This window comes from Dermacentor albipictus, chromosome 1 (assembly GCF_038994185.2).
Source record: "Dermacentor albipictus isolate Rhodes 1998 colony chromosome 1, USDA_Dalb.pri_finalv2, whole genome shotgun sequence".
NCBI lineage: Eukaryota > Metazoa > Arthropoda > Arachnida > Ixodida > Ixodidae > Dermacentor > Dermacentor albipictus.
Window position 1 is genome coordinate 256,794,602 of NC_091821.1, and position 25,178 is coordinate 256,819,779.

The 25,178-nt window shown below is 42.0% G+C and overlaps 2 protein-coding genes across 3 annotated transcripts in view; one reads left to right on the forward strand and one right to left on the reverse strand.

Moving 5' to 3' along the window:
- Window positions 1-15,746, reverse strand: part of LOC135901759 (uncharacterized) — a 52,168-nt gene extending 36,422 nt beyond the window's left edge. The window contains exons 1-9 of one of the 2 annotated variants that reach the window (XM_065431601.1): window positions 15,531-15,746; window positions 15,098-15,208; window positions 14,844-14,963; window positions 14,619-14,747; window positions 13,782-13,961; window positions 6,948-7,076; window positions 5,406-5,540; window positions 2,124-2,173; window positions 1,884-2,040 (exon numbers count right to left, since the gene is read on the reverse strand). In XM_065431601.1, coding sequence (XP_065287673.1) covers window positions 1,884-2,040; window positions 2,124-2,173; window positions 5,406-5,540; window positions 6,948-7,076; window positions 13,782-13,961; window positions 14,619-14,747; window positions 14,844-14,963; window positions 15,098-15,208; window positions 15,531-15,602 — 1,083 coding nt within the window. In that variant the 5' untranslated portion in view covers window positions 15,603-15,746. Of the gene's footprint in view, window positions 1-1,883; window positions 2,041-2,123; window positions 2,174-5,405; window positions 5,541-6,947; window positions 7,077-13,781; window positions 13,962-14,618; window positions 14,748-14,843; window positions 14,970-15,097; window positions 15,209-15,530 lie in introns of both variants that reach the window. The other variant, XM_065431591.1, reaches the window with a different exon arrangement.
- A 40-nt stretch (window positions 15,747-15,786) lies between these two features.
- LOC135901763 (stAR-related lipid transfer protein 7, mitochondrial-like) overlaps window positions 15,787-25,178 on the forward strand; it is a 30,630-nt gene continuing 21,238 nt past the window's right edge. The window contains exons 1-3 of the mRNA XM_065431615.2: window positions 15,787-16,394; window positions 16,651-16,841; window positions 16,919-16,968. Coding sequence (XP_065287687.1) covers window positions 15,931-16,394; window positions 16,651-16,841; window positions 16,919-16,968 — 705 coding nt within the window. The 5' untranslated portion in view covers window positions 15,787-15,930. The remainder of the gene's footprint in view (window positions 16,395-16,650; window positions 16,842-16,918; window positions 16,969-25,178) is intronic.

A 25,178-nucleotide genomic window follows, 5' to 3' on the forward strand; every position in this document is an offset into this window, starting at 1 on the left:
GCGAAATTCCCTGAATGAGCCAGAACTTTGTTTTATGTCAAGACAGGCCGACACCGCGTTGCCCGATGCTGTCACTCTCTAGTAAGCATACTGAAACAAAAAAAAAGACTTAATCCAGTTTCAATAGTAAGGAGTTATATCTATTTTATTTAGAAAGAAAACAGAAGGAAGGTGTAAAATGCACAGAGAAAGAAATGGTAAAGCCCATTCCAAATTGAGTCGAACATTTTCAAATAAGAATGAAAAGGAGATGCATACATAAGTAAATATTTTTTTAATATCAGCTATTTCCATCAACTGATAGCAAGCTCATCTGTATGAGGTCCTGAACTTTGTCACAACTAATTATTAAGGTTCTCTCTCAGCAGCTGGAAAGTCAACCTCAACTGTCCTGACATACTCTCAGCCCGTACACAACATCTCAGTGTTGAGTTTCACTGCTTAAACAATTTATTTTGGTTTGAATGAGGGTCACCTGTGTCTCAGCGTCAGCCAACACTTAGTTATTTTAGCTCAAGCTCCTTCAAAAAGGCGCCGGCAATTCCTTTCCCGTTAATTCCTCAGTGCGTCGGTCCTTTCTGTTCTCATCCTCCTTCTACCACGCTTTCACCACATGGATCATCTGAAGCATCCTCTTGGTCAGTTGTAGAGTCAACATTTGATTTTTCGGATTTCCGAGGGGCCGCAAAAAAAAACGAAAAAAAAACCGGGCAGTCTGAAAAAAATTAATGCATGTCTTTAACTGCCTTTAAGGGCTAAAATTACCACAGGCAAGTCTGAAAAAGCTCTGAAGGCCTGCCAGTACGCTTATTAGGCATATCAGGGCTTGTACTGTGACAGGAGACGGGGTGCACGCATGTGTAATTAAGGAACACATACTATGTCCCGTGACAATTGCCCCCTTCCCACGCTTGTTATGCTTCACCGCCTAACCCTAGTGTACTGAGGCGAAGCTAACTTTCGGAGACTGGCATTACGCAACGCGCTGTGCTCTGCGAGTTTCAAAGCCAATCGCGAGGATTACAAAGGCGGAGTCGGTGCCATTGGTGATAGCGGCGAATTCTTTCAATGAAAAACACGGCACCGCACGGCAAGAAGCTTAATAGCGAACATAAAAGCAGCTAGGCCTAACGTTGCCGCGGTGGTGGTTACGGCTGCCAGCGGATCTGCCTGCGAGAGTGCCGGTTCGAGGCGGCGAGATAATCAAAATAGCGGCGGTGGCGGCTTTGATTAATGCCATTTCAGACCTGCAGTCGGGGCAATATACATTGACTATATGGAGTACGTGGTGGTGCCGCAAAACCGTGCAAATTATCGGGCATGTCCGAAAAATCGGTCGTTAACTACTCTGGCAATACATCGTGCCGATGACACGGCGTCAATGACGATTCGTTGCGATTCCTCTGTTACTGGAGCCAGCATTAACACGACTTTCGTTCCCTTTCAATAAAGTTACAGCTAATTTTCCCTGATGGAAGCACAAATTCCCTGAGTTTTCCCTGAGTTTTTCCAGACTGTTCAAATTCCCTGAGAATTCCCGGTTTTCCCGGTTTTCCCGGTTGGTAGACACCCTGATTTCACTGTATACTAAAAGACCAAAAAACATTCTAACATAGTATGGTGTCATTCCTATATGCAGCAAAGAGTGACCAGTGACATAGAGATGCACAGATGATATGGGAGCGAGAAAGCATATTTGCAGCTTGAAATGACTTTGCCCATATCAATGCTGCAACGCAAAGCAGAACTACGAGGTGTCTGAAAGCTCATTTTGCCCAGAACATTTGAATGTCTTCATGCTTTCACTACTTTCATGAAGTCAGAGAAAATGACACTGGCAATTCTGAAACAGCATTTTCAAGAATAACACCAAGGGTTCTCACCAATGGGTCTTGTTTGGCTACTTGCAAGAGCCTCAAGAAAGAAGAACTTGGCTTCATGTAGTTATGGACGATCAGTTCCACAAGTGCAATGTTCACAAGCTCCTCAAAGCTTTCCAAAGTGGCCTTCATTTTTTTGCGTTTTGATTCTGTACTGTTTCTGAAACATGATGGCAACGTAAGAATCACACAAGTCTGAACTGATGGGGTGTGGCTTGTCATGGTTAAGAATCATATACATACCCTGAATTGCACCTCGACGCTTTTTCCAGGTCAAGTTTACACTCCAGAACCTGATTGCACATTAAAAAAGAAAACATGGTTTAACAACGTCACAGAAATTTCATGTTTTGTTGCTATCAGTAAATTTTTTCAAATGCCACAAAGGCTATTTTGGTTTCATATTCATATGTACCACATTGCAAATTTTCACCCAAAAAAAATTTTAAAAATTAAAAAGAAGAAGTGCGCGTTATAATCGGGTAAATAGTAAATACTGTATTGAGACATTCCAACCTACAGTTATTGCTTGAAAATCTTCCTAGGGCAGGCCGAAAATGACATTTTCAATGACAGATCTTATTATGTGTGTTCAACGTATTCACTGTCCCCTAAGCTCCACCAAAACAGACTCTAGAACAAAATAGATGGCTTACTGGAGTCACCATAGAGGTCAGGCGCGCGTGTGACGACTGGTCAAGTTCGAATTATCTGGCAAAGGCCAATTATAAGATCAAAATAATAAATGTCTAAGCCCATAGAAATGCATGAGTGCCAGCCGGGAACTTCAGTCAGGATCAAATTAACTGAATAATTGAATTAACTAAGTCAAATTAATGAAAGTCTACTATATTAAAAAACTCAAATGGAGAACTTTGTTGAGCTGCTGTATTTCTCAAAATTCATGGCATTGGGCATTTGGACCTTCTTCAACCAACGTTATATATTTCTGCAATCCAATTAAGGAATGTTACAAACAAAACTCAGCACAAACAAAAGGGGCAAAGACAAAAGTGCACGGCACAAGCACTTCTTTGTTAGTCTCTTGTTTTAGCACTAAATTTTGTTTGTAAAAATACATCAATTACAACTAGATGAATTTGCCGTTCTAATTAAGGAATGATTGGCTTTTCTTTCTTCTCAAACACTCTTCAATTATATTAAAATGCCCAGGACCACTTTTTATCAAAGTTAAGACATGCATTTGAAGTTAATCTAGACTATTTCAGAAATACTTTGCCAAAAAAAGTACTTCAACGCATTCAGCAGAAGCAGAGCTATTGGCAATCAAAGTTCATCTATGATACCCATCCTGATGCTCCCCCTCTTCTTCAATGCCTTACACTGCAAAGGCTACTGCGAAGTGGGGCATGCCCACAAAACTCCAGCTACTGGATGTCATCGTGGCACGCAGTTCAAATTTGATTTTTGATGTTTACGGAGACACCACTACTTCTGATTTTGACGCCTACGACATGCCAGACTCGGAGTCTATCTCTCAACTTACGGTGGAGTTCACAATGTCTCGTCCTTTTGCTGGGCTACAGTGCACTATATAGCTAGCTATGCACGGCTTTCTCGCACTGAGTGGCAAGTAGCACACTTCCTTTCATACTATTCTCTACAGCAGTCGTACAATTTCCGAGGGTAAAACGAAACATTGTTTTATGTTAACTCATAATGAGCTTCGACCATGATGGCAACACACCTCGAAGGTGTGCAACTCGGGAAGCAGATGACGTGTTCCAGTCGGATGTTAGCACTCAGGCAGGCTCACCACGCGCCTGAAGCCACATGGCCCACAGAGACCACTCAAAGCATGCAGTTGTCCTCAGCAAGCCACAGTGAGTTTAACGAGTGGGCTCGTCACAGCACCCTGCGGCGGCCGCAGCATCTACGTTACGTAGCAGACACAGCTACTACATGCAACTGCAGTGCGTTTGCTATGTACATGACAAGGCTGGAGTATGTGCTCCAGTCTGGCCGTCCTACGTGGTGTGAACTAGTTTTGTACAGCACCAGCATGAATGACGGATAGTGGCCACATCCAAATCACACGTTTAGAAGCGCTGTCAATAGCTCAATATGAAGCGATGTCTTTCAAGGCACCTAGTCAGGAGCTGCCAGGAGTGAGCGTACGCTGGCAAGCATACGTGTGGTCTGACGTTTAGTTTCACATCGTTAAAGGCTAGTTGAGTGTTCAAAGCTAATCAAAGTTAGCGAGACCTGATGGCTACGACACTGATGAGCAGTGTGGCCAAAGTTTAGTTCCTACACAGGCAGCCGCAGATCAGTGCGCTTCCTGAAGAGTCGCGCTGATCCAAACACCATTTGTGATTATTGTCGGCTATCAGCCAATGGCAGTGCTCTATGCAAATCTGCACACTGACGTCAAGGGGCAGCCACCGACAGCCCTGAAAGGATGACGAGAAGGCCTCTGCTAAAAAGAGTGTTTGAGAAAAAGGTGACTTCGCGCTCCACTTGTGAGCCCCACACGCCACACAGGAGTCCAAAATTTGCATGAAATACTCACAGCAGCGTATGCTATCTGCAGAATGTGTTTTTTTCCCCAAGCCTGAGGGGTGGTTCAGGACCCCTTTAACAAAACTCATGAACTCATTTTTGCTAGCTCAACTGCTGATGCAAATTGAAAGAGTTATGTTCATTGGGAGAGAGAGAGATGCACATTGCACTTGGAGCACATGAAAACTATGTGTGTCTCTTACAAGTGGCCAGTTTCCCATGCTGTCAGCCCCGATGCCCACAGTTCGGACTGGACGTAGCTTAATGGGCCTCTAATTCTTCACCAATCAGATGCTTTTCATGGACAATGACTGCCTGCCATTCTGCTTTGAAACAGTGTCCTTTCCCTGTTTAACATGATTCTTCACAATAATTAAAAAATAAAATCTCTGAAATACTTTATTGGAGTCTTCAGGCTCTCACTCCCAGGCAGAGATCACTTCCACTGCGGCATCTTACATTGCACAGTGCAGGATGTCCTCGTCCACTTCACGATACCTTTTCTACTGGTGGAAGGCACACATTCAAAGCAACTGCAGTTTTTGTCTTCTAAGTACTTTCGTACATTCACTGCCACGAATTCACAACATTGGCAAACAAAGCAGCACACTTTTCCAAAAAATGAGTGTGACCTTTGGTGCTCTGGCTTCAGCAATGTTAAGCACCATTCCACAGCATAAGAATCCTGGAGTCTCTCCTGGGATACCTTTGGGAGCCTCTGTGTTTACACAATTCTAATTACAAGTATTTCTTCCCTCCCCAAATGATAACCAACAAAAGGCAAGCTTGTACTCATTTGTATTCAATTGAATAAAGCACTTTCATCACCAACCATGTGCTACTTCCACAGAGACTTCAGCTTTCTTTTTTTAACAGAACCGTGAGCAATAGATAAAAAGAGAATGCAACATTGTGCGTAAATATTAACAGCGTTCAATAACAAACAGCCTATAAAATGTAGACAAGAAAACTAAATGCCTCTGTCACCAGTATACCACCCACCTCTTTGTAAGCAGTGATCAGCTTGTCCCTGTCCCCTTCTGGACAAAGGTGGCACACTGACATTCCGTGGCTAGTCACTGCATCCACAGCAGAGTAAAAGTCAGCCTCCAACTTGTGGCCCAAGTGGTACAGAGCCTGAAAGGTGAATGCAATGAATTATTACTGGTAACCTGCCAACAAAATGGGAAAAAGAAGAGCAGCATAATGCATGCTATAGTTAAAGAAATGCCTTCTAATGAGAAAAAAAGATAACCATGGACAAGTCACTCCTGCTTACTTAATGCCCTTAATGGCCATATGACAGCCCTCTTGTGCAACCTATGGGCACCAGGGAACATCCAGTTCTTCCTATCGGTCTGATCAGATACACATACATCCAAATTATTATGTTCCACATTTCCTGGATTTGTGTTAACTGTGCACAGTGGTACAAGCTTTAAAAGGAACAGATAAGTGATGTCACCAAAACAAGGTGCACTTAAAGCGAAGTACTATTAAAATACAAGAAAAAAAGGTGAGCTTGTCTAGATAACTTGCATTTAGCACTGTGTACCACGCACGTTCATGTCACTAATGTTTAGATCAGCACATAGCTATTGCTATGAAAGCAACACACGCATACAAGAAAAAATAACTAAAGAAATGTAACCTGTTCTAGAGTGTCAGCTTCTAAGAATTAAGCAATTCACTCTCTTTTCATTGACTTCTATGAGGACATTAGATTTCAGCCTGCAGGAAGCTTCTTTAGCATTCACACAGCTTGTTACGTAATGCAAATTGAGACCCCCTATTATCATTAGTCTTCAGCAATGTTGTTTCATGATGTCACGGTGTTCTGCTCCAACAGTAAACTGCACTAACATCACATGTCATATTAGTGCCAGCAGCACATGATGGCCACAATGTAGGTGACAGCTCTGTAAGGAGACCAATTTCATCATGAATTTAAGTATGCTGCCATAGAGGATACCAGTAGAACTACCCTTGAGCCCACTGAAGAGCACCTATGTTTTCAAGTACATTATTACAAGACAAAAATTTAATGCTTCATTCCCTCCCCTTTCTTTTTTTTATGCCATGACCAACCTGCTTATCCCTTGAGAAGGCACAGGGAGGTGAGCATATAACAATTCTACGATATGAGCATGGTTTAAGATATAAGATATGCAGCCCCCCTCCCCCCCCCCCTTCCTCGCCCTATAGCACCCTGTAAAAATGTACAATGCAGCTTATACCAGCATTATACTCAAGGTTGCCTCGAAACAAAGCACAGAGGGAAAGTAGCAAGGACTAACAGCACTACAGCACAGGCAAGGCAGGAGCATATCTCCTCTGAACTTTGTGAGATAAGTCTTGCCAATGTGAAATAAATTATCAAACACACTGTAGCAAAACACAGCCCAAGTGGACGAAGGCTACAGCCAGTTTCCCGACTAGGAGTAGGTGCACCCCTTTGCTATTATACCATCTAATGTGCCTCGTTTGTTGTGCTGCATAACATGCTCCCACGCTTCTTGCTGTCCTAAACAGTACAATACATACCTCATCTACCTTTCCAACAAAGGCACCCATCCATCCGTCTAGGAATTCGTGGGAAGAAACACTACAGGCGAAGTCTCGCAACTTCGACAACCACAGGCCTGCTTGACGAATGGCAAAGCACCAAAGTACCTAGAGGATAATGTGCATCAATTTCAGTAGTGATCAGTCACAGTGAATATGCCAACAAAATTATGAACAAATGAAATTGCATGTCTCCTATGTCCATGCTTGTTGCAGCAAAAGCACACGCCAGCAATTAAATGTTGACAGTACAATCAAGGGCAAGGAGTGTGCATAGGAACCAGTTTTGGTAAACATAGTTTTTGTAGCATTAGCAACAGAGATTAGGAGCAAGGAGTGCTGAGACATGGCTACCACTGTGCAGCAGACAGCACCAACCTATCACCAATATCCAAGACTTACTATTTCAATGCACATCATGGTAAGCCAGCATACAAGCACAGTCGACTTCCATTAGTGCCGCAATGACCAATTCAACTTCAAATTCAGAGGGCTGAAGGGTCAACTTTTGAACCATTTACCTATTTTAATGAAATTCAGTGGGATGGTTGCCCTTGTGATTAGAATACACTTGAAATTTCATCGCACTGAAACAAACAAACAAAAGTTATGGTCATCATATTAAGAACTTGAGTGTGGCTACTCAGAAAAACAATAATTTCATAAATAATAAATATATATTCATTGTTTTTGCATAGATACTTTCTAGGTGGTCTGTAGCACAAGATAAGAGCAGTCACTTTTTCTTTTTTTTTTCCTTTCTTTTGTTAGGCCCTTTCTGTAAAAATCCCGCCACTAAGAAACCAAGTTTGTTTTTTGCGTTGTAACCATATGTCATATACCTAGCATTTTCATTGTGGTAGAAGAAATTCAAATACTTAAAATGTACCTTATCTCATTTCTGACACAATTTCACTCTGGAAATGACCTTGAAGGCAGGTTTTTACAAGGTAGTCTCGAAATGATAGTTTTCCTGAAGGTGATGCTTGGCCAAAAAGGGCCAACAGAGAAAAATCAATTAAAAGATTGCAAAATGTGTTACTTTACAGTGAATAGTGATTAATCAAAGGCCTCTGCTGCATGAATTGGGCCCTCTTCTTCAGCACATGAACTGCTCAGTGGCCAAACGCTTCAACTTGTCTTCTCTCTCTTTTTTTTTTTTTAGATCTGTCAAATGCATTTGTCTGTGCTTGCGCTTGTGAAATGCTTCCCTTAGCTGCTTCTTGGACATGCTTCCTCATCTGGACTTCACAATCCCAGCTCGAGTACTCTCTTGATCCCGCGTAGCACCCCCACTGAGCTCTACCAAGGCTGCTGCAATCTCCACTATTCTGAGGGATACAAACTCTGTCTTCTGGTACTCCTTCCAGTCTAATTAATTGGATGATTCAATTTCATTCTACATCTGCATGTTGAGCATTGTTCAAGGATCTCTGGCTTACGAAGCTTGATGTATAAAACTAACCCTCTGGTAATATCTCTAGTGAAGGCTGGGCAGTGGGTAGTTGGTACCAATGGCTTGCCGTCACCAACCAGGGCTTTGTGTAGATTGTACTCCAAGTATTCACTGGTTATAATTCGATCGTAATCCACCAAATCGAATTTCAATATCTGTTTGCCAGTCAATCTAGATTCACCGTGACTGAAAATATGCCTTTTTTTTTTTAATTCTTGCCAGACTGAGTATCAGTGTTGGTTTGCCATTCAATCCCAGCTCACCACAGTGGAAAATATTACATTTTTTACTGCTTTCTTTCTCCACACTACACTGCAATCTCGACAGGTCTCTTAAGGATAAAAGAAACTACGGGGGCGCCTAAGCAATTCTTATGATGTGTAAATGCGAGAGCATTGTTGCTTAGTGTGGTGCTTAGTTATGTCGCTGAATTTCGCGTTGTGGTGAAATGTTGCTGAGCTTAAAGCTACTGCATTATGTTTCCGAGTGTAATGTTGCTGCTTATGAGGCCGCAACAACGCAGGAAAACAAAACGGCCATATTGCAATCTCTCAGCTGAGTTTTATTTAAGGAATTCTTATTAAAGTTGTGTTTTACGCACACTTCATTGAGTGTTTTTTCTCGATGAAACCATTTTTCAGCATGATGACAACACTTTGCCAAGTGATGACAGCACTCTTCTGAGTGGCACCATGGTGCTGACACTACATTTCTTCATCGGATTTGGAGGCGAACTCCACCTCATACTCTGGGGAGAAGTCGTAGTCCTCCTCCAACGGGTCCCTAAAGCAAATTGCATCTTATTTGTCATTGTTGTCCATGGGCTCTGGCAACGGCGTCTGCAGGTCCTTGACAACGCAAATGGCAGAGCGAGTGGCTGCAGCTTGGCGTGAGTGGCTGCAGCTCGGTGTGCTTGCTCCGCAGCCGCTCGCTCTGCCATCTAGTGAATCGTCCGCCATGCAGAGCCTAACCACATATACAGGCTCGAAGGTATTCATCACTGTTGCCTGTTGCAATGGTGGCGCAGTGGTTAGCGCGCTCGTTTATGGAACGGTAGCAGAGGTGGCAAGGCAGAGGATCGAATCCTCACTGCCACCACTTTTCTTTCTTAGTTAGATGATGATGACATAATTTCTACAGCTTCCTACAGCTTTCTGATGACGGCAAAGTCATACAATGAGCCAAGTAATGCTCTCATACTAAAAAGCGCAAAGAGTTATCTTTCAAACAAGGGCTCTCATTCCACATTCAGTTTCTCTCACGCTCTGAGGTCGCGTTTTGACAACAGCATTCCTGTGTGCTTTCATCGGCAAGCACATGCCACTGTCACATAAAAAAAGATAACTTACTTCTTTCATAAAGCACAGATAGCAATGAACTTAGTAAAGAAGTTTCTGTATTACATCGGAACCATAGCGCAAACTTGAGACAGGGACAAAAGAGGCAAGACAACACAAGCACTTGTGCTTGTGTTGTCTTTGCCCCTTTTCTGTCCCTGTCTCAAATTGGTGCTATTGTTCCAACATGACATACCAACAAGCCCAAGCTACCCTTGTGAACTTTATTAGATGATGAATAAAAAAATACAAATCTAAAAATGTGTGTTTTTTTTTTGTGAAACCCATAATTTTAGCCCTGCATTCTCCGTTAATTTGATCTACTTTTTAAAGCCCCAAAGAGGCACCCATGCTTTTATTTTACGGAAAAGCTTGTTATTTGATATCTTAAATGTGAGTCATAGAATACAGTATATCCCATTTAAGATGAACTCAGTCACATAAACTGTACAATAAACTGAACAGTTATGGTCTTTGTTCAGGTTCCTATACATAGTCAAATGTCATTGTAATAAACTTGTGGTTGCAGCAAAATACTTCAATAAATCACTAATTTTGTTAATTCAATGTTTCAAAGTTTCAGTAGTAAAAATCGTTTCACAAATCCGCAGAACATTCCTGGTGGATAGTATCTTATTAGTAATCACTTATAAACAAATCACACTGAGGTTGGCCCATAGTAACGTGGTAATGAGCGCCAGTGCAAGCGGTGCAGATCAAGCTGAACTTCTGATAAGGTGAACAAAAGTTTCAAAAATTCATCTTAAAGGGCACCTGCAAAGTTATTTTGCAATTTTCCAAAAATAATTGAGACAATTGGCGCATGCAAACGAAAGCTAATTCACATCAAAACTGAAAAGAGAAGCAAACAAAAAATAGCCCCCTCTTTCAAATTCCACTCACCCAGTGATGCTATAAGCTGCTTTAACTCTTTTGTTGCCACTATAAATGTGCTCACTTTCGGTGTTATTATGTATTAACATTTAAACTCACGGCATAGTACACTGTACACAATGTACACTGCGATATACATTAAATTATCGCCAGATCACTGGTGTTTTGAATGCATACATATAGCAATAATAATTGCTCAGACTATTTTTCAGAATTCTTATGTGAAACATTAAAACTTTAAAGAAGCACCTGAAGGAAACCAAATGAAAGTAATAATTTGCTATATTTAGTATAAGTAATGAGAGTAAAAAAAAACTGAAATATATAAAATATGTGCTTGTTTCCTAATTCCAAACTTTTGTAATTCAGACCATGCAGAAAAGTTATGAAGATTTGTTGGCATTAATATTAGCCATATATTGATGATCATGCTATGTGGGAAGTAGTAGCATTGAAAATGTGAAAATTGTTAGGTCCCTATTGTACAAGGGGCATTTGTTTTTACTCCTTGCAGCAGGCACCCAATTTGTTTTTTACAGCATTCCTCAGGCTCGTGAAACAATGGTCAGGGAGCATGCTGAGGCCTCCTCATAGTAGGTTATTGCGTTTGATCAGCTTTCTTGTGCAAACAAGGTGGTCTAGTGCGCATTGGCACTGGAGCCTCCAGCTTTGTACACAGTTCCTGTACAGTGCTGTAAAGTAATGTAGAGTGTTGCACAATAGTGTACAGTAATGAATGACACCACTTACGCAGGCGGTGTTCAGAATGTAAGAGATTCTAGTCAAGCTTTAGTCAAAAGTCGGTCTGAAATCAACTGCATGCTCTCGAGTGAATGAAAACGCTACACAACAGGAAGGATTGTTCATAATAATTTCAACATACACTGTCGAAGCGCTGAGGGATAAAAGCAACCCACGGTGTGGAAAATAAGGTTGCACTTTATATTAGTCAAACACAATTATCAAAACAACATGCACTCATGAGCACCTACCGTTGTTTGAGACATCGTTAGAACAACCTATATGTAGGATCGCAAAATTGACAACCCGAAAAAAGCCTCTGTGTTTTAACTGCTGATGTAATATAAAAATTATGTTGTCGAGTCGACCAAGGTCAAAATGTTATGTTTGTTTTATTGAAGTGCTAGGATCACTGGAAGCTAGTTTTGATGATAACTCCAGTTGAAGTTTTGTTTTACCAGACTCCACAATCTACAAAAAAATTGTCAAATCTGACAAATAAGTAAAGTTCAGTCATCATTTCAGTAGACTCATGATAATGCTAGTATAAGAATACCAACATAAATGTTTAACAACACATTGAAAAGCTGGCAATCAAATTGATGGATTTCTATAGGCACAGTAATGAAAGAGTTGATTAAAGTAGTGGCACATCCACAAACGCGTACTACCAGAAGCTTATACATCAAGGTCACTTTGTCACTGTCGTCACAGTCAGTGCACATGCCCTTTGGTTGTATCTTTTTCGGGTGCATAATTTCATTACCAACACTGCTAGCAGGTGAGGCGAAATTTCATCAGGACTCCCTGACATCAGCTTATTCTTTTGTTAGGAAGAAACAGTGGCCAGCTGCTGAAAAACTGAGATGGGTCAAGTCACTTTCAGCTCACAGAAATAGAAAAAAAAGAGGGGGTGTCTACAGAAAGCGAAATCTGCTTCACATGGAACCAGTCAGCAGTGCCACCATCATTGGCCCAGCATCACAATTTCACCCTCCAGATATTTTTAGGTGCATTTTTGTGCTTACTTTCTTGTGAAAACACTGAAAAACGCCAGCATATTGTTTTTTTTTTATTTGTTTGTAGACTATGAGGGAAAGATGTGAAAAGTATGCTCCCAGTCAGTCACAGAGAACATCATAACTAGCCATATCCACTGTGAAAAATCCTTGCCAAATGTCGTTGAGGTAGTCGAGGAAAGTGCATTCTTGAGTAGATTAAAATATTTAATACTTTGATGTCAGTTCTGTCATGGCAGTTGAGGCCTCACATAAATCCACGCTAACTGATCACGAAATAATAACTACAGGCGCAATCTGTGTATCACAGGGCCCCTTCAAAAATAATACGCCATAATGTGAGCTGTGGTTAGATTACAAGCATTACAAGTTGAACCAAGCATGATGAACATGCTCAAATAAGTGTGGAAATGTTGTCAAACTTTCAACAATCATGAACTATTCGGGAAGTGCGATTTCACATTGTCATGCAACAGTGTCGTCCTGAAAGGCCTGCATAAATTGTCGCCCCAGAAAGTTTAGTTGGTTTTGGGCAATGTTCACAAGAATATAAGTGAAAACTGACACGGAGCTGACACAGAGGTGTGCATGCCAATAAACAATGACAGTAGGAGAAATTTCACCAGTGTCACATTTCGTGTGATGCTTCCAGATGACAGCAGCAGTGACAACGTCACGAGTTTCTGGACCCACAACATACCATGACTGAACTGCAGACAGTACTCTGCCTTACAACATAGTTCTTTGCAGCGGCACAATGGAAGTGTTGAGCAGACTTCGCAGTCAATATCAGTCTTGCAAGACTGTTTGCATAGCACCTACTTGTGAGAGCATTACAGTTCACCATAACACGCTCATTAAAGTACATAAGCTTTTAATTATATTCAAATTTCCAACTATTTTTATTAGAACCAATTTTGCATGTCCAAAATGGGATTTAATTAATGGAAGTTTGCCATATGCAGTGATAGTAAATGAATGCACAATAAGTGGCCCCAGGAACTAATTCATATCAGACCAAGCATTACCTTTGGAAACAGGACCACACCGGTTATGATTAAAATTATTAGTGCTCCATTAAAATACACTTCTGAGGACTCAAAGTGGCAATTGTCCAGGCTTCAAACAGAAATTCCAAATAAAGGAAAGAGGGAAGTGCACAATCATTACTTGTAGTAATATGTGTACGTCCACCACTTCAAGAAAGTCATACAAACAAAATTACTGCTAGCATATTCAATTCATCATCTTTCATCAAGGAAGCACTGGTTTTGAATGCAGCTATATAGCATTTTTTTTTCTCGAGTATGCATCAGGACATATGCAATTACTAAAAGAAAGAGGAATATACTGATTTAAATCATACCTTTACATGCCGGCTGCCAGGATATTTGGAGAGAAGCACACTAACAGACACCAAAAAGTATAGGTAAAACTTCTGTACTGCTGCAGTGTCCACAAACCCATCAAAGAGGCATCGTTGAGGCAGTGAGGAGACCCTCTGCTGGGCTTTCTTCAAGAATGGCAGCACATTTTTGAAGGCCTCCTGAAATGAGAAGGAAAATTGCTACAACTCATCAAATAGTCAACAGTTTGACAAACACTCCTGTGGTCAGGTGGCATGTTAGCTAAAGCAAAGTTGAAACTAATGTTGAAATAAAAGCTGAAACTAATGCTGAAATCAGGTTTGTGCCCTTTACACAGGGCTGACCAAAGGTTTTCATTCGACATGAAATGAAACAAGGACAAAGTTACCAATACTTCAATGTCTTACTTAGGAAGACTTTTTCTTACTTTATCTCTCTTATGACCGGGCAATGAAACAAAGAAAGTCCTACCGAAATTTCTTCTAGCTCTCATTTTCTTTAGAAATGACCGCAATCTTCAATGAAAGCCATCCAAATACATGATAGCCTTATGTGAAAAGCACTTCAGCAGAACTTAAGCTCCTGCTCACATGAAATATCACTTTGCATCCCCGAATGAAAGGACGATATATCCCAGTCGGTTCAATCAAGCATTCGTCTCTAATCAAAGCGGTTAAAAACAGTAATGAGTTTCCAATTGATTATGTTCCCCTCGATGGAGAATTTTTTGTGCAGTTGACTTCTTCATTCAAACGGCTTTTTGTTTGTTTGTTTACATTTCTTTTCAGATTTATACATTTCCCTGCTCTTATCATCCAGAATAGAAGATAACTTACTAGGATTCTTGCGAACACATCCACACCTTGACTTCCATACAATGACTCCAATTCTTGTACACTTTCGATGGCAGTGTCATGAGCTTTTTCAAGAGCCGCAATTTCACATTCTTCCAGAGACGCAAGAAGCTGAAAATCAAGAATTGTTAGTTTCCTCATTATCTTTAGAGCATGGAGCGATCTGCTTTTGCAAGGCAGTTAGTTAATCAAACTATCTGAAGTCACCTCAAGGCCCAGAGGTACAGCACACTGTTTTATAAACGGTAGGCGCTGCTTTTCCTCAGGGCAAGTCCTTAGTTCCGCGATTCCCACCTTAAGTTTATGTTTCAATGGCTCCAGGCTAACCTGCAACTGAAACATCACAACATCACAACAACCTGTTGCAGCATAATGCAACATCACAACAACGCTCGCATATGAACAATCTGTCCTCGCGTTGCAAAAGCAACGTCGGATTCATAAACGTGAAGAGTGCTTACGGCTTCATCTCCATATTTATCAGCTGTGTCTAATATCGCAAGAATAGAATCTACGACTTCTTCACTGCAGCGTTTCGCAGTACTGTCGACGCTTAGTGCTAGCTTGTTAACCTGAAAGAAAAAGAAAGCATACATATCTATTTAGGGACAGAAATTACGACCAAGTGTTCTTCTGTTTCTATGTACTGCTGAAACCACGACGATCGCTTAACGGGTGTCACGCGATGAACTTTCAACCTCGAGCCTGATTGGAATCGAATTTCTCGATCACGATTGGCTTCTTTGGGCAAACTGCTGAAGGAAGCCAATCGTGATCGAAAAATTCGATCCCGATAAGGCTTGATCGCGATCGAAAATACATCGCGTGAAAACCGTACATTAATACGACCGTTGCGTGGCACATTTATCGCATGTGTATCAATTGGTAACTTACCGATTCCGCCAAGTTCAACACCAGCGACATAAGTTCGCGGTTTCTGGACAACAATTTAAGCTGACTTTCCATAATTGTAAGATTATTTCATATGCGGCATAAGCTGCATAAGTTCACGCTAAACTCAACAGATATTTCAAAACTTCGCGCTGTTGAGCTCTAGAAAGCGTCTTTTCCCTTGGCTACTTCATGTATATCCTCGCACCGGACCATGATCGGACAGGGGAGATGAACGGCGGAACCAAAGCACGCTCTAGCGGACATCGCGAGTTTTTGCCGGCGTAGTTTGGAGAGCACTTCGCCGAGAGTTCTCAAATGCGCTTTCCGTTGTACGGAGGCATGTTTTCGAGCATGTGAGTTGCATACTTTCATTTACCGCACGTAATACTTATTAGACAGAATGATCCTAAATCAACTAGTGTACGTGCTGAGAAGGCCACTGCGGCCCAGCAATCGCAAGCGATCTGATATAGTCACCATCAAGTCCATTGCCGCTAACATTGCTACCCGTCAGCTTTTCAAAGAACGAAGCCTCTGTGTTCGCGATTTCGCCTGTGAGAGGTTTGAGTGCAGTGTAGTAGGCGAGTTCTGGAAGCGCTTAGCTGCCGAAGTGAACGAGCGGCTTGTTCTGCTCGGCGAAATCTTGGCGAAGCAGTGTAACTTTTATGTTGCTCACCGCATGCGGCGAGGTAGTCAGATATGGAACCTCTACAGTCGTCTGTATACGGAGAAGACACTTAAAGCTCTAGTATCCAAGTTTCTCGACAGACTCCGAAGCAGGTCGCAGAAGCCCATTGCCTTCCTTCTAAGTGCGGCACTCTTCAAATGGGAACACGAGCGGATCACAGACAACGAGGTGAAAGGGTAAGCTTCATCTAAAAGCTCTTTGGCAGGTATTCTATGCCTGTCCTCTCGTTTCTAGTAGGTAGACACTTGTAATTTGTGATAGTTCTAAGGTTCTGATACTTATTCGCGTGTTAGTGAACTGAGCGCAGAAAGCATAATTTTTTTTCGTTCGCATTTAGCCATCATCTCTGAAGTCTCCTTCGAACTTGTATGCTCCGTAATATGTATATCTCACTGTCGCTTAGCTAACAAACTTTTGGCTTGACATTTCCAGGTGCATAGACGAGTTTGAGATCCTTTCTCAGAAGTGTGGCAATACAAATGGCAACTTCAGCGAGCCAACTCTGCAGCCGGAGATATTCAAAGCACATTTGGCAGAAGAAGGCTGGGAACCCGTTGTTGAGAATAGCAAGATGTTCCTGTGGAGGCGTTGGATGCCAGAAACGTCTGGCTATGAGTATAAAGGTACAGCAGGGCTTGCATATAAGTTTTGTGATAATCATAGCGCGCCAGGTTTTTCTTACACATGCTTTGTCATGCAGTGTTCGGGACATTCAACGACATCCCAGCCCGGGCATTCTTTAGTGTCCAGGTATGCTCAGCCGACATTTCATGTTTACATAGTTGCACTTTTTATAAACACCTACCTCGTGATAGTAAATTGTAGTGTGGCATTAGTATACGGGGTGATCATTTTTACTGGAAACAGTCTTATACCGGTTATCAAGCCCGATCCAGATCGAAATTCTCGACTACGATTGGCTCCCTCGCGCAGCTTGCTCAAAGGAACCAATCGCCACCAAGAAATTCAATCCGGATCGGGCTTGATCGCGATTAAATGTGCACCATGTGACACCCGTATTATTAAACATCACTTGTGGCAGATAGCACTGTTCCGTCACATCAGAGTGGCAGACATTACTTGCATGACAGATAAGTCTGATGTTAGCTACGCAAACAATCTATTCATCGCAAACAACTGAAAGGTTGTTTTCAAATGTGCTTTTCAAACGATGTATTGACATTGTGGCCATAAAGTTATACTTTAAATTTTTTGCTGATAAATTATTACTAATTACGCTATTAATAAAAACTCAAAATAAATCCCGGAGGCTTCTCCAAGACATTGCTAACAACATACAGTTGGTTTCATTCATATAGAAAGAAGGCTTCGCTTTTCACCCCCCCCCCCTTTTTTTTTTTTTTACTTTGTGGTAGTTGGGAATGGCTTGCGATCATTGGGGTACATAGAATTAGTCAAATCTGCCATGCTGCACATCCCTTGGCTGTGTGCACATCGATTAATGGGTTGCAATAATGAGCATTGCATTAGCACTCTCTACAGCTGGGAACTGAACATTTTACTTCGAAGTGAGCTTGGAACACTATGTATTACCATATGCATCAAATTTAAATCGAAGCAAAGCAGCACTCAATAGATGTGTCATAACACTGCTAGATTCTGCTGACATCTTCTGTTTTCTAATTAGTCATAAGGGGTCCCGCTTGCAGTGTTTACTTTAGGACGCCGTCCTGTATTAAACTTTTTCTGTATTCATTTGTACAAAGAAATGAAAAGTGTCATTGTTTGTGCTGCACCGAGTGGTCCCGTATGGATTTGCCACTTAGCACTTCATACTAAGCAGAGTCCATTGCCACTACTCTTCAGATAAGCTAACTCACGAAAAAATAACATTTCTAATAATTTACAACATTTATTAGGGATGGCAACGTCATCAGTAGCATGCAAAAGTTGCAAATACATAAAGGATGTCCCAATTAACTATCATGCACCAAGTTTAAAAAAAGAGCAATTCGTTATTCGAAGAAAACTTGGTGCATATTGTTTACAGTACAATGGAGTAGCTCCCATCAATGTTTTCATTACTGAGATTTAATTAGGTAATTGTAATTACCTAACGCGAGTCGTACCATCCTAATTATCAAAATGTCGATGAGGCATTTGAAGGCACAGCCAAGGGACATCCAACTGCAGCATTTTCAGCGACACACTAATTTTTTTTGCAAATAATAAATAAACCCTGCGAAATATGGAGAATGCCACGTGACTGCGCTCCTACCCGGATCATAAGGCAGCGCCCTCTAACAGGCTCCCTCTGAGTTATCCAGAATGAAATAAAAGAAATAAAGGAAAACATAGTGATCGAGCTGGTGCCTTATCTGCCGCACCCCAGCTGAAGTAACATGTCGCATTTGGTGTCAGTCGGAAACAAGCTGTGACAGCTGTTGCCTTAGCATAGATGAAGTGCACGGATGTTTGTTTCTTTCTTTCTTCTTTTTTTTACAAAACCTATCGCCACAAAAGCGAATTGACGTCAGTGCAAAGGTTTAAAGGTGCGTTTTGTTTCGTCCCAGTTGCCATGTGTTTCTCTAATGAGCAGAAGGTAAATATGGTCCTTGCCTTGGGATCTGCAAATGGCAACAAGAGGAAGGCTGCAAATATATATATCAGTGATGGAAGTGTGGTGGTAGTCCTAACACATCGACTATCATCAGAAATTATGAAAACCTAACACAAATCGGCAGCTTCAAGAAACAGCGGTGGAGGACCCCATCTTTGAGTCCTATCCTACGCACGGATGTTCTAGCATTTATGGCCTCAAACCCGCATGCTAGCGGGCCAGACGTGGCCGCCCAGGTACCAATTTCTAAGTCATCAATTTGGAGGATTCTAACTGACTGCCTTTCACCCGTACCACGTTAACCAGCACCAATGCTTAGAAGATAGGGACCTGTAGAATCGTCTAGATTTCTTGAATTTCGTCCTCACACAAGCCGATGAGTCAGTTTTTGAGCAACATCATGTGCACAAATGAAGCAAATTTTTGCAGAAACACCTAGGTAAATTTGCATAATGCACACTATTGGAGGGACTCCAATCTACACTGGGTAAAGTGCAATCGGCTCCAGTACCAGTGGTCGCTCAATGTGTGGTTCGAGATTTACGCCGGTGCTATAATCAGTCCCATCTTCTGCGATCACACACACACTGGACAGCGTTACGTGAACGAAATCCTTAAAGGAGTGTTGGATGAGTTTCCCAGCGAAGTCCTGCTGTCGTGTCTTCCACTTCTGTGGTATCAGCAAGATGGGGTGCCAGCACACAGCAGCAACCGAGCACGAAACTGGCTGGATGCGACTTTTCATGCGTAATAGATTGGATGGCACGGACCTGTAAATTGGCCGGCTAGGTCACCTGACCTCTCTCGACTCTATTTCTTTCTTTGGGGTTATGTGAAAAATTGTGCTTACATGATCGAGGCAGACGTCAGATTAGTTCAAGGCAAGGATAACGGACGTCTGCCATAGAATTCCGGTGTCGGTCATCAAGACAACCACTGAAGATGTCATAAAACGGACACAGTGCTGCATAGCTGCAAAAGAAGACCTATTTGAACACGTCCTCTAGGCTGGTGTTCAACGGAGCTTACGAATTCATAGATAATAAAGGCACGTTAAAATTTTATGTTCATTTTTTATTTTTTATTTTTTTCCTTTGTGTTGGCTGTATGCTGCTAGTCGGAAGTGTTTTGAAGCCAGGTCACTTTGTCCAGCCCTGCGAAACTTGCACCTACCATATTGTGGTAGTTTATACAGTTTTGTCATGTTCTCGGCATTTATTGTGCGAATGACTCTTCCTTAGGAATACTGCCGATCTCACAAGAGATCGTTGCAGGGAGGGCATACATATATATAGAAAAGAAGCACAATCAAGTAATTTATACAATGGAAACGCTAACACACTAGCGGAATTATTACATGAAATTATTAGTAGCAGTATGCTTGGTATGAGTAAAAGATAGAAGTAACACAAAATACGATTGCGAAACGAGCAGAAAAACTTGCTCCAACTCCGCCAATGGAATTCAACATTAGCTTATTTCGCTTCAGAGATAGCGAGCAGCAACGAGCTTCGCTGTGCTTAGACGAAGCTTACATTAAATGCAGACATTAGAAATAAAAGCAATGCCAGCTAAACCTTATTCCGCAAGGTTTTACACAAAAGGTGTCCCGTAGAAAGATACTCTATAGCTATCCAGGTAAAATTAAATTAAAGGCATAGATACTAGAATTTTCACTGTATAAGATAACTGCAGAATCAAAAATACGGCACGCAATTTACAAATTTAAAAAAGTAATTTTAATTCCTTTCGAAAATTGTTCAGGAGTACACCCCTGCTCTGTATAAATAATAAATATAACCAACAAATACAGAGATCTCCTATGTTTCGTGCCTGACAAAAATATAACGTGAGACAACAAATATTCATTATAAACAGGTATAGAGTGGACGTTTCAGAGTATGCTGGGATCAGTCATGCATCGGCCTTGGTGTCTTTCTACAGGGATCAATGTACATCAATATAACGTGTTCATCCAAGGTGCTAGGATTGCTTCACCATAAAAAGCGCAGTAGATGAGAACATTTTAAACAGATTCAAATAACCCAGTCTCACGTACAGCAGCTTAACTTCAGATATTTTGAAAATACAAGGCGGTTAGTGTTCGTGCTTTTCAAAGACTTTGCAAAACCATGGAGACGAGTAGTTACACAGAAAGCAATAATTTCAGCTGCAAGTGAGTGCACGCGAATGGGGCACCAGACCGCAACTTCCCACTTTTTCCTGATGAGTTCAATAACATCAATGCAACACGCTTTCGTGATGAAGCTCCTGAGTACTGAAACACCTTGTGAAAAGGTTCTCAGGCTCTTGATAAATCTAAAGAGATGGCCAAACGGGTACAGCAAGCCTCCCTTGTCCCGCAGCTAGACGTGTGTAATCAGCTGCACTCAGCTGACTAACGTATTCTTTCTTGGTTAGTGGAATATTGCGACAGTGTTCACTTTGTTTTCAGAAGAAACTTCCTAGTTACATAGCCGCAGATGTAAAAAATGAGCCTTTCATCACTTTTTTAAGACATGTGTTCGGCGTGATCCGGTTCTGCACTGGATTGGTTGCCTTCTTCTATCAGCCTTTCGATCAAGCCACATTTTCTGGCTTTGCACCACCTGCATAATCTTGAAATCATCACTGGCTCTGAATTGATGCAATGATGCAATGCCTAGCAATGCGGCAGAGGCGTGTAACTACGGGATGAGCGAAGAGAAGAGAGAAGGTTAAGAAACATCGGGAGCGGTGATGCAATGTGGGGACAACATTATGCCGTATGATAGCTCAATATGAGAAGCGAGAAAGGTTAGGAGATTGGAGGTGATGATGTAATGCGGAGACTGCATTACTAAGATTACATTGTATGACTATAAAAAGGTGCAAGTGCTTTACGTATGATAGGTCAATGAGAAGAGAGAAAGGAGCTAGGTCTGGAGGTGACATGACGCGGAGACATCCAGTCAACCCACCAGCAGCATAGAATCTTACATCTGCGTCATCTGATTTGTCCAGCCCCTCCTTTTAGGAAAATTTCCATTTATAGACAAATAAATTTTTTTCTAGATATAAATGAATATATTACTATTGCTGGCCCAGTTGTTTACGCATTTGTCATGTGAAAGTTTAACTCTAACAAGGGCTTCGTTATACAATCCGAGAGTCCTCACTTAAATCATCAAGATGCAACTTATCTCATGCTATCATATGCAAATAGCCTGCCAGTGGGATAGTCGCAAGCATAATTTATTGCCTAACGTAGGATTGTTGCGTAAACTAGCAAGCATTTATTGCGCATGACAATGTTTGTGTTTGCATTAAATTATCACCCTTGATGCACTACAAATATTTCTATTAACTTTAAATATCAGTAATGCTACTGCATTCAATGGCAGTAAAATGTGAAAAGTTTACGTCTTTATAATAAGTTGTCTCTTTCCATTATGTAATTAGAACTACGTATTAATTGATCAGCAAGTATGTTTGCCATGTACGAATCGGCGAGCATACAGAATAAATTGCTTAATTTACTTTCACTTTAAAGGGACCCTGAAACGCTTTTGACGATTTTCTACAAACGTACTGAGTCGTTAGAGTAGGTCCTTCTGATCATTAATTGACACATCTAAGTGCTCTGCGTAAAGCGTGTAATTTATTATAAGGTTTTAAAAATGCACATCGCTGCCGATCGCAGCGCACTGCTCGACGGAATTTTAAGCCGCCCCTACCCATATGACCGAAATCACCCATATGACGTCAGTGGGGCGAGCTATCCGATTGGCTGACCAGGGCGCGTGATCGACAATTTTTCCCACTTTATGGTAAACAAATGATCTTCGTAAAAGTTGGAATGTTAGCAAGTTTGTTCCAATGGCAGAGTGATGGGGGGAGTAAGGTGTTCCAGTAAAAGAGTCGGAGGGGATTCAGAGCAGGAGTCACTCCGTGGAGCAGAAAAAGATGCTCCGCCAAAATCGGTGGAGTGGACCGGAACTCTGCATGACGTATTTCCTTTACCACGTTTGTCTGCTAAGAGGCGCCATCGGTCACGACTCGCGAGGAAGCAAAAGCTGGTGCACGCTTGGCGAGATATCCATTCCGCACTTTTAAATAAACAACAGGTGAACGGCGCTTAAGAGACAAGTGACCGGTGCGGTGGTGCTGGGAGCAAACAGCGGAAGGAAATGACAACACGCAAGGTATCCTGGGTAACTCTGTGATAGAAATTCCGCTTCCTCCTTGCTCCGGCGGCGCAGGTTGTGTTCCACTCGCGGATCTGGAGGCGTTGCTCTGCGCCAGAGTCGAGTGTTCGCTCGTGGAGTCCGTCGGCTGCTCTGACTCCGCCATTGAAATTCAACATAACATGATTACGGCGCTACGGCTGTCTCTACTCTTTATCTCGTTTCCCTTGAGCTCTCTTTCCGTGCTCTTTGGATAATAAAGTACTAGTCAAAGCTAACAAATGGTCGAATGAAGACACTTGGATATGGCTGTAAACCACTGGCAACCGGGACTGGAAAGCTCGTAGTGGTGAGCGACGCTCTCTCTGCACCTAAGTACTGCAGTTGACCGCGCAAGCAATTTAGTTTTTTTCGTTACTCTTTACTTTATTGCATGCATCACCCTTTTTCCCGCTTACCCATGCGAATAACTTTGTTTTCGTTCTCTCCTTGTGCATGACTTCATTTTGCACATTTCTATGCACGTACAGCTCCCACAGTAACGTTTCCAAATTCTAGCACTGGAACTAGGCTGCGCTGATGCCAGTTGACGCATGATTTTTGCATTATCTTGCTGCCCCAGCAGTAAGATAACACTTAAAGATTGGCAAGTTCCATGCCGTACCACACCATTGAAGTTAAATAGCCTCCAAATGTCTTGCATAGAAACTGAATGCAACAAAACTACAGCGCGTAGCAGATGCCCCTGGCTTTCCGCTTGCTTCCCGAGCGCAGAAAGCCCAGGGGTGCAGCACAGCAGCGGCACGGTTCGGCAGTTCCCCGCAAAAGCTTCAAGCAAGATCCGGCGCTTTGGACACTCTCCCAGTATTTTAGGCAAGGAGAATTCTAGGTCACTCTAACCGTGCTCGTGTTCCAGACCACCGTGTGGATCTTCGCATTGCTCCTATTGGTCAAGTTAATGCAGCCACTCTTTTCGACGCTAGCGCCAAGGCGCCCTTCAGTTATGGCTGTTTCAGGCAGGTGATACTTTGGAAAAGTGGCCCCGTGAATGGTTGTTTAGGTTGTCATGGCAACAGGAACAGCAGCCGCACTGCACCTCCTTTGCAAAGCAGCATTTTTTATTATTGTTATACCAACTTGTCCCACTTGCTACCTGCTTCCCTCACCTTCTCCCCCGCTCATGTCTAATGGGCAGTTTTTTGCTTTTGCCTGTTGCCCACGGCACGTTCATTGTGTCATTGGTAGCGTACTGCACGCTTTTAGTAGGCGACAGTGATGTGGGTATCACATTCTTGTCATCGGGGGCATCCCGCGTTGCCCACCATCTCGATTTCGTTTCCACAATATGAAAACAACAAAACGCATCTTGTGCAGCAACGATCCGCGTCACGCTTCGCATTACGTAGATGTCAACAATAGTTGAGTCCATCAATTTTTTTTATTTCGGGTCATACATTTTCTCGGTTAATGCGTTTTTATTTCGCAGCTTTTTTTTTTTTTCTAATCATATGAACGAGATTGTACTGTATCTCCACAACCCCACAACACTGTCTGGTATTTGCATTTCAGGCCTCATCTAGAATATACTAACAACATTGTCGTATATAGTTTTACTGGCTGCTCGGGAATTGAGCGTTTTTGGAGATCCCGTGGTCCGTAAACTTTTGTCACTGGTGCACATACATGAAGTTGTTAAGTAAACTGTAAGCTTCTGTTTTGCACACCATTTCAGTATCAATTGGTATGTGTTGCTGTCTTGAAGATGCTGGGCTGTTGATATGCATTGCCTCATGCTGCACACACCAGTGCTAACAAAACTGTCCGGCAACACCAAATATGCCTGAACAGTTATTGTTTGCACCATGTTGTTATTTATTATACATTCTTTATATATAGTCCGACATACGGCAGCCAAGTGTTTGGTGATAAATGTAGCAGTTTAACACTACACTGGCAACTGATTCACCATTGTGACAGCAGTGTTTCTTGCCATAGATTTTATGTTTCATGGTTTTGTAGTGCTGTTTCTTTTTGAACACATCTGTGAGCACATTCTGCAGATGTGTTTCAGCACCTAAAGCAGCAACCCAGAGACCTATGGACGAGTAGTAATAAAAAAAAAGAACCGAAGTTCAATACATAGAATTTTTTTTTTTCCCCTGACATCACCTTGTGTTGTTTTGTGTGTGTGTCTGGGCAGTGTGCAATTGTAT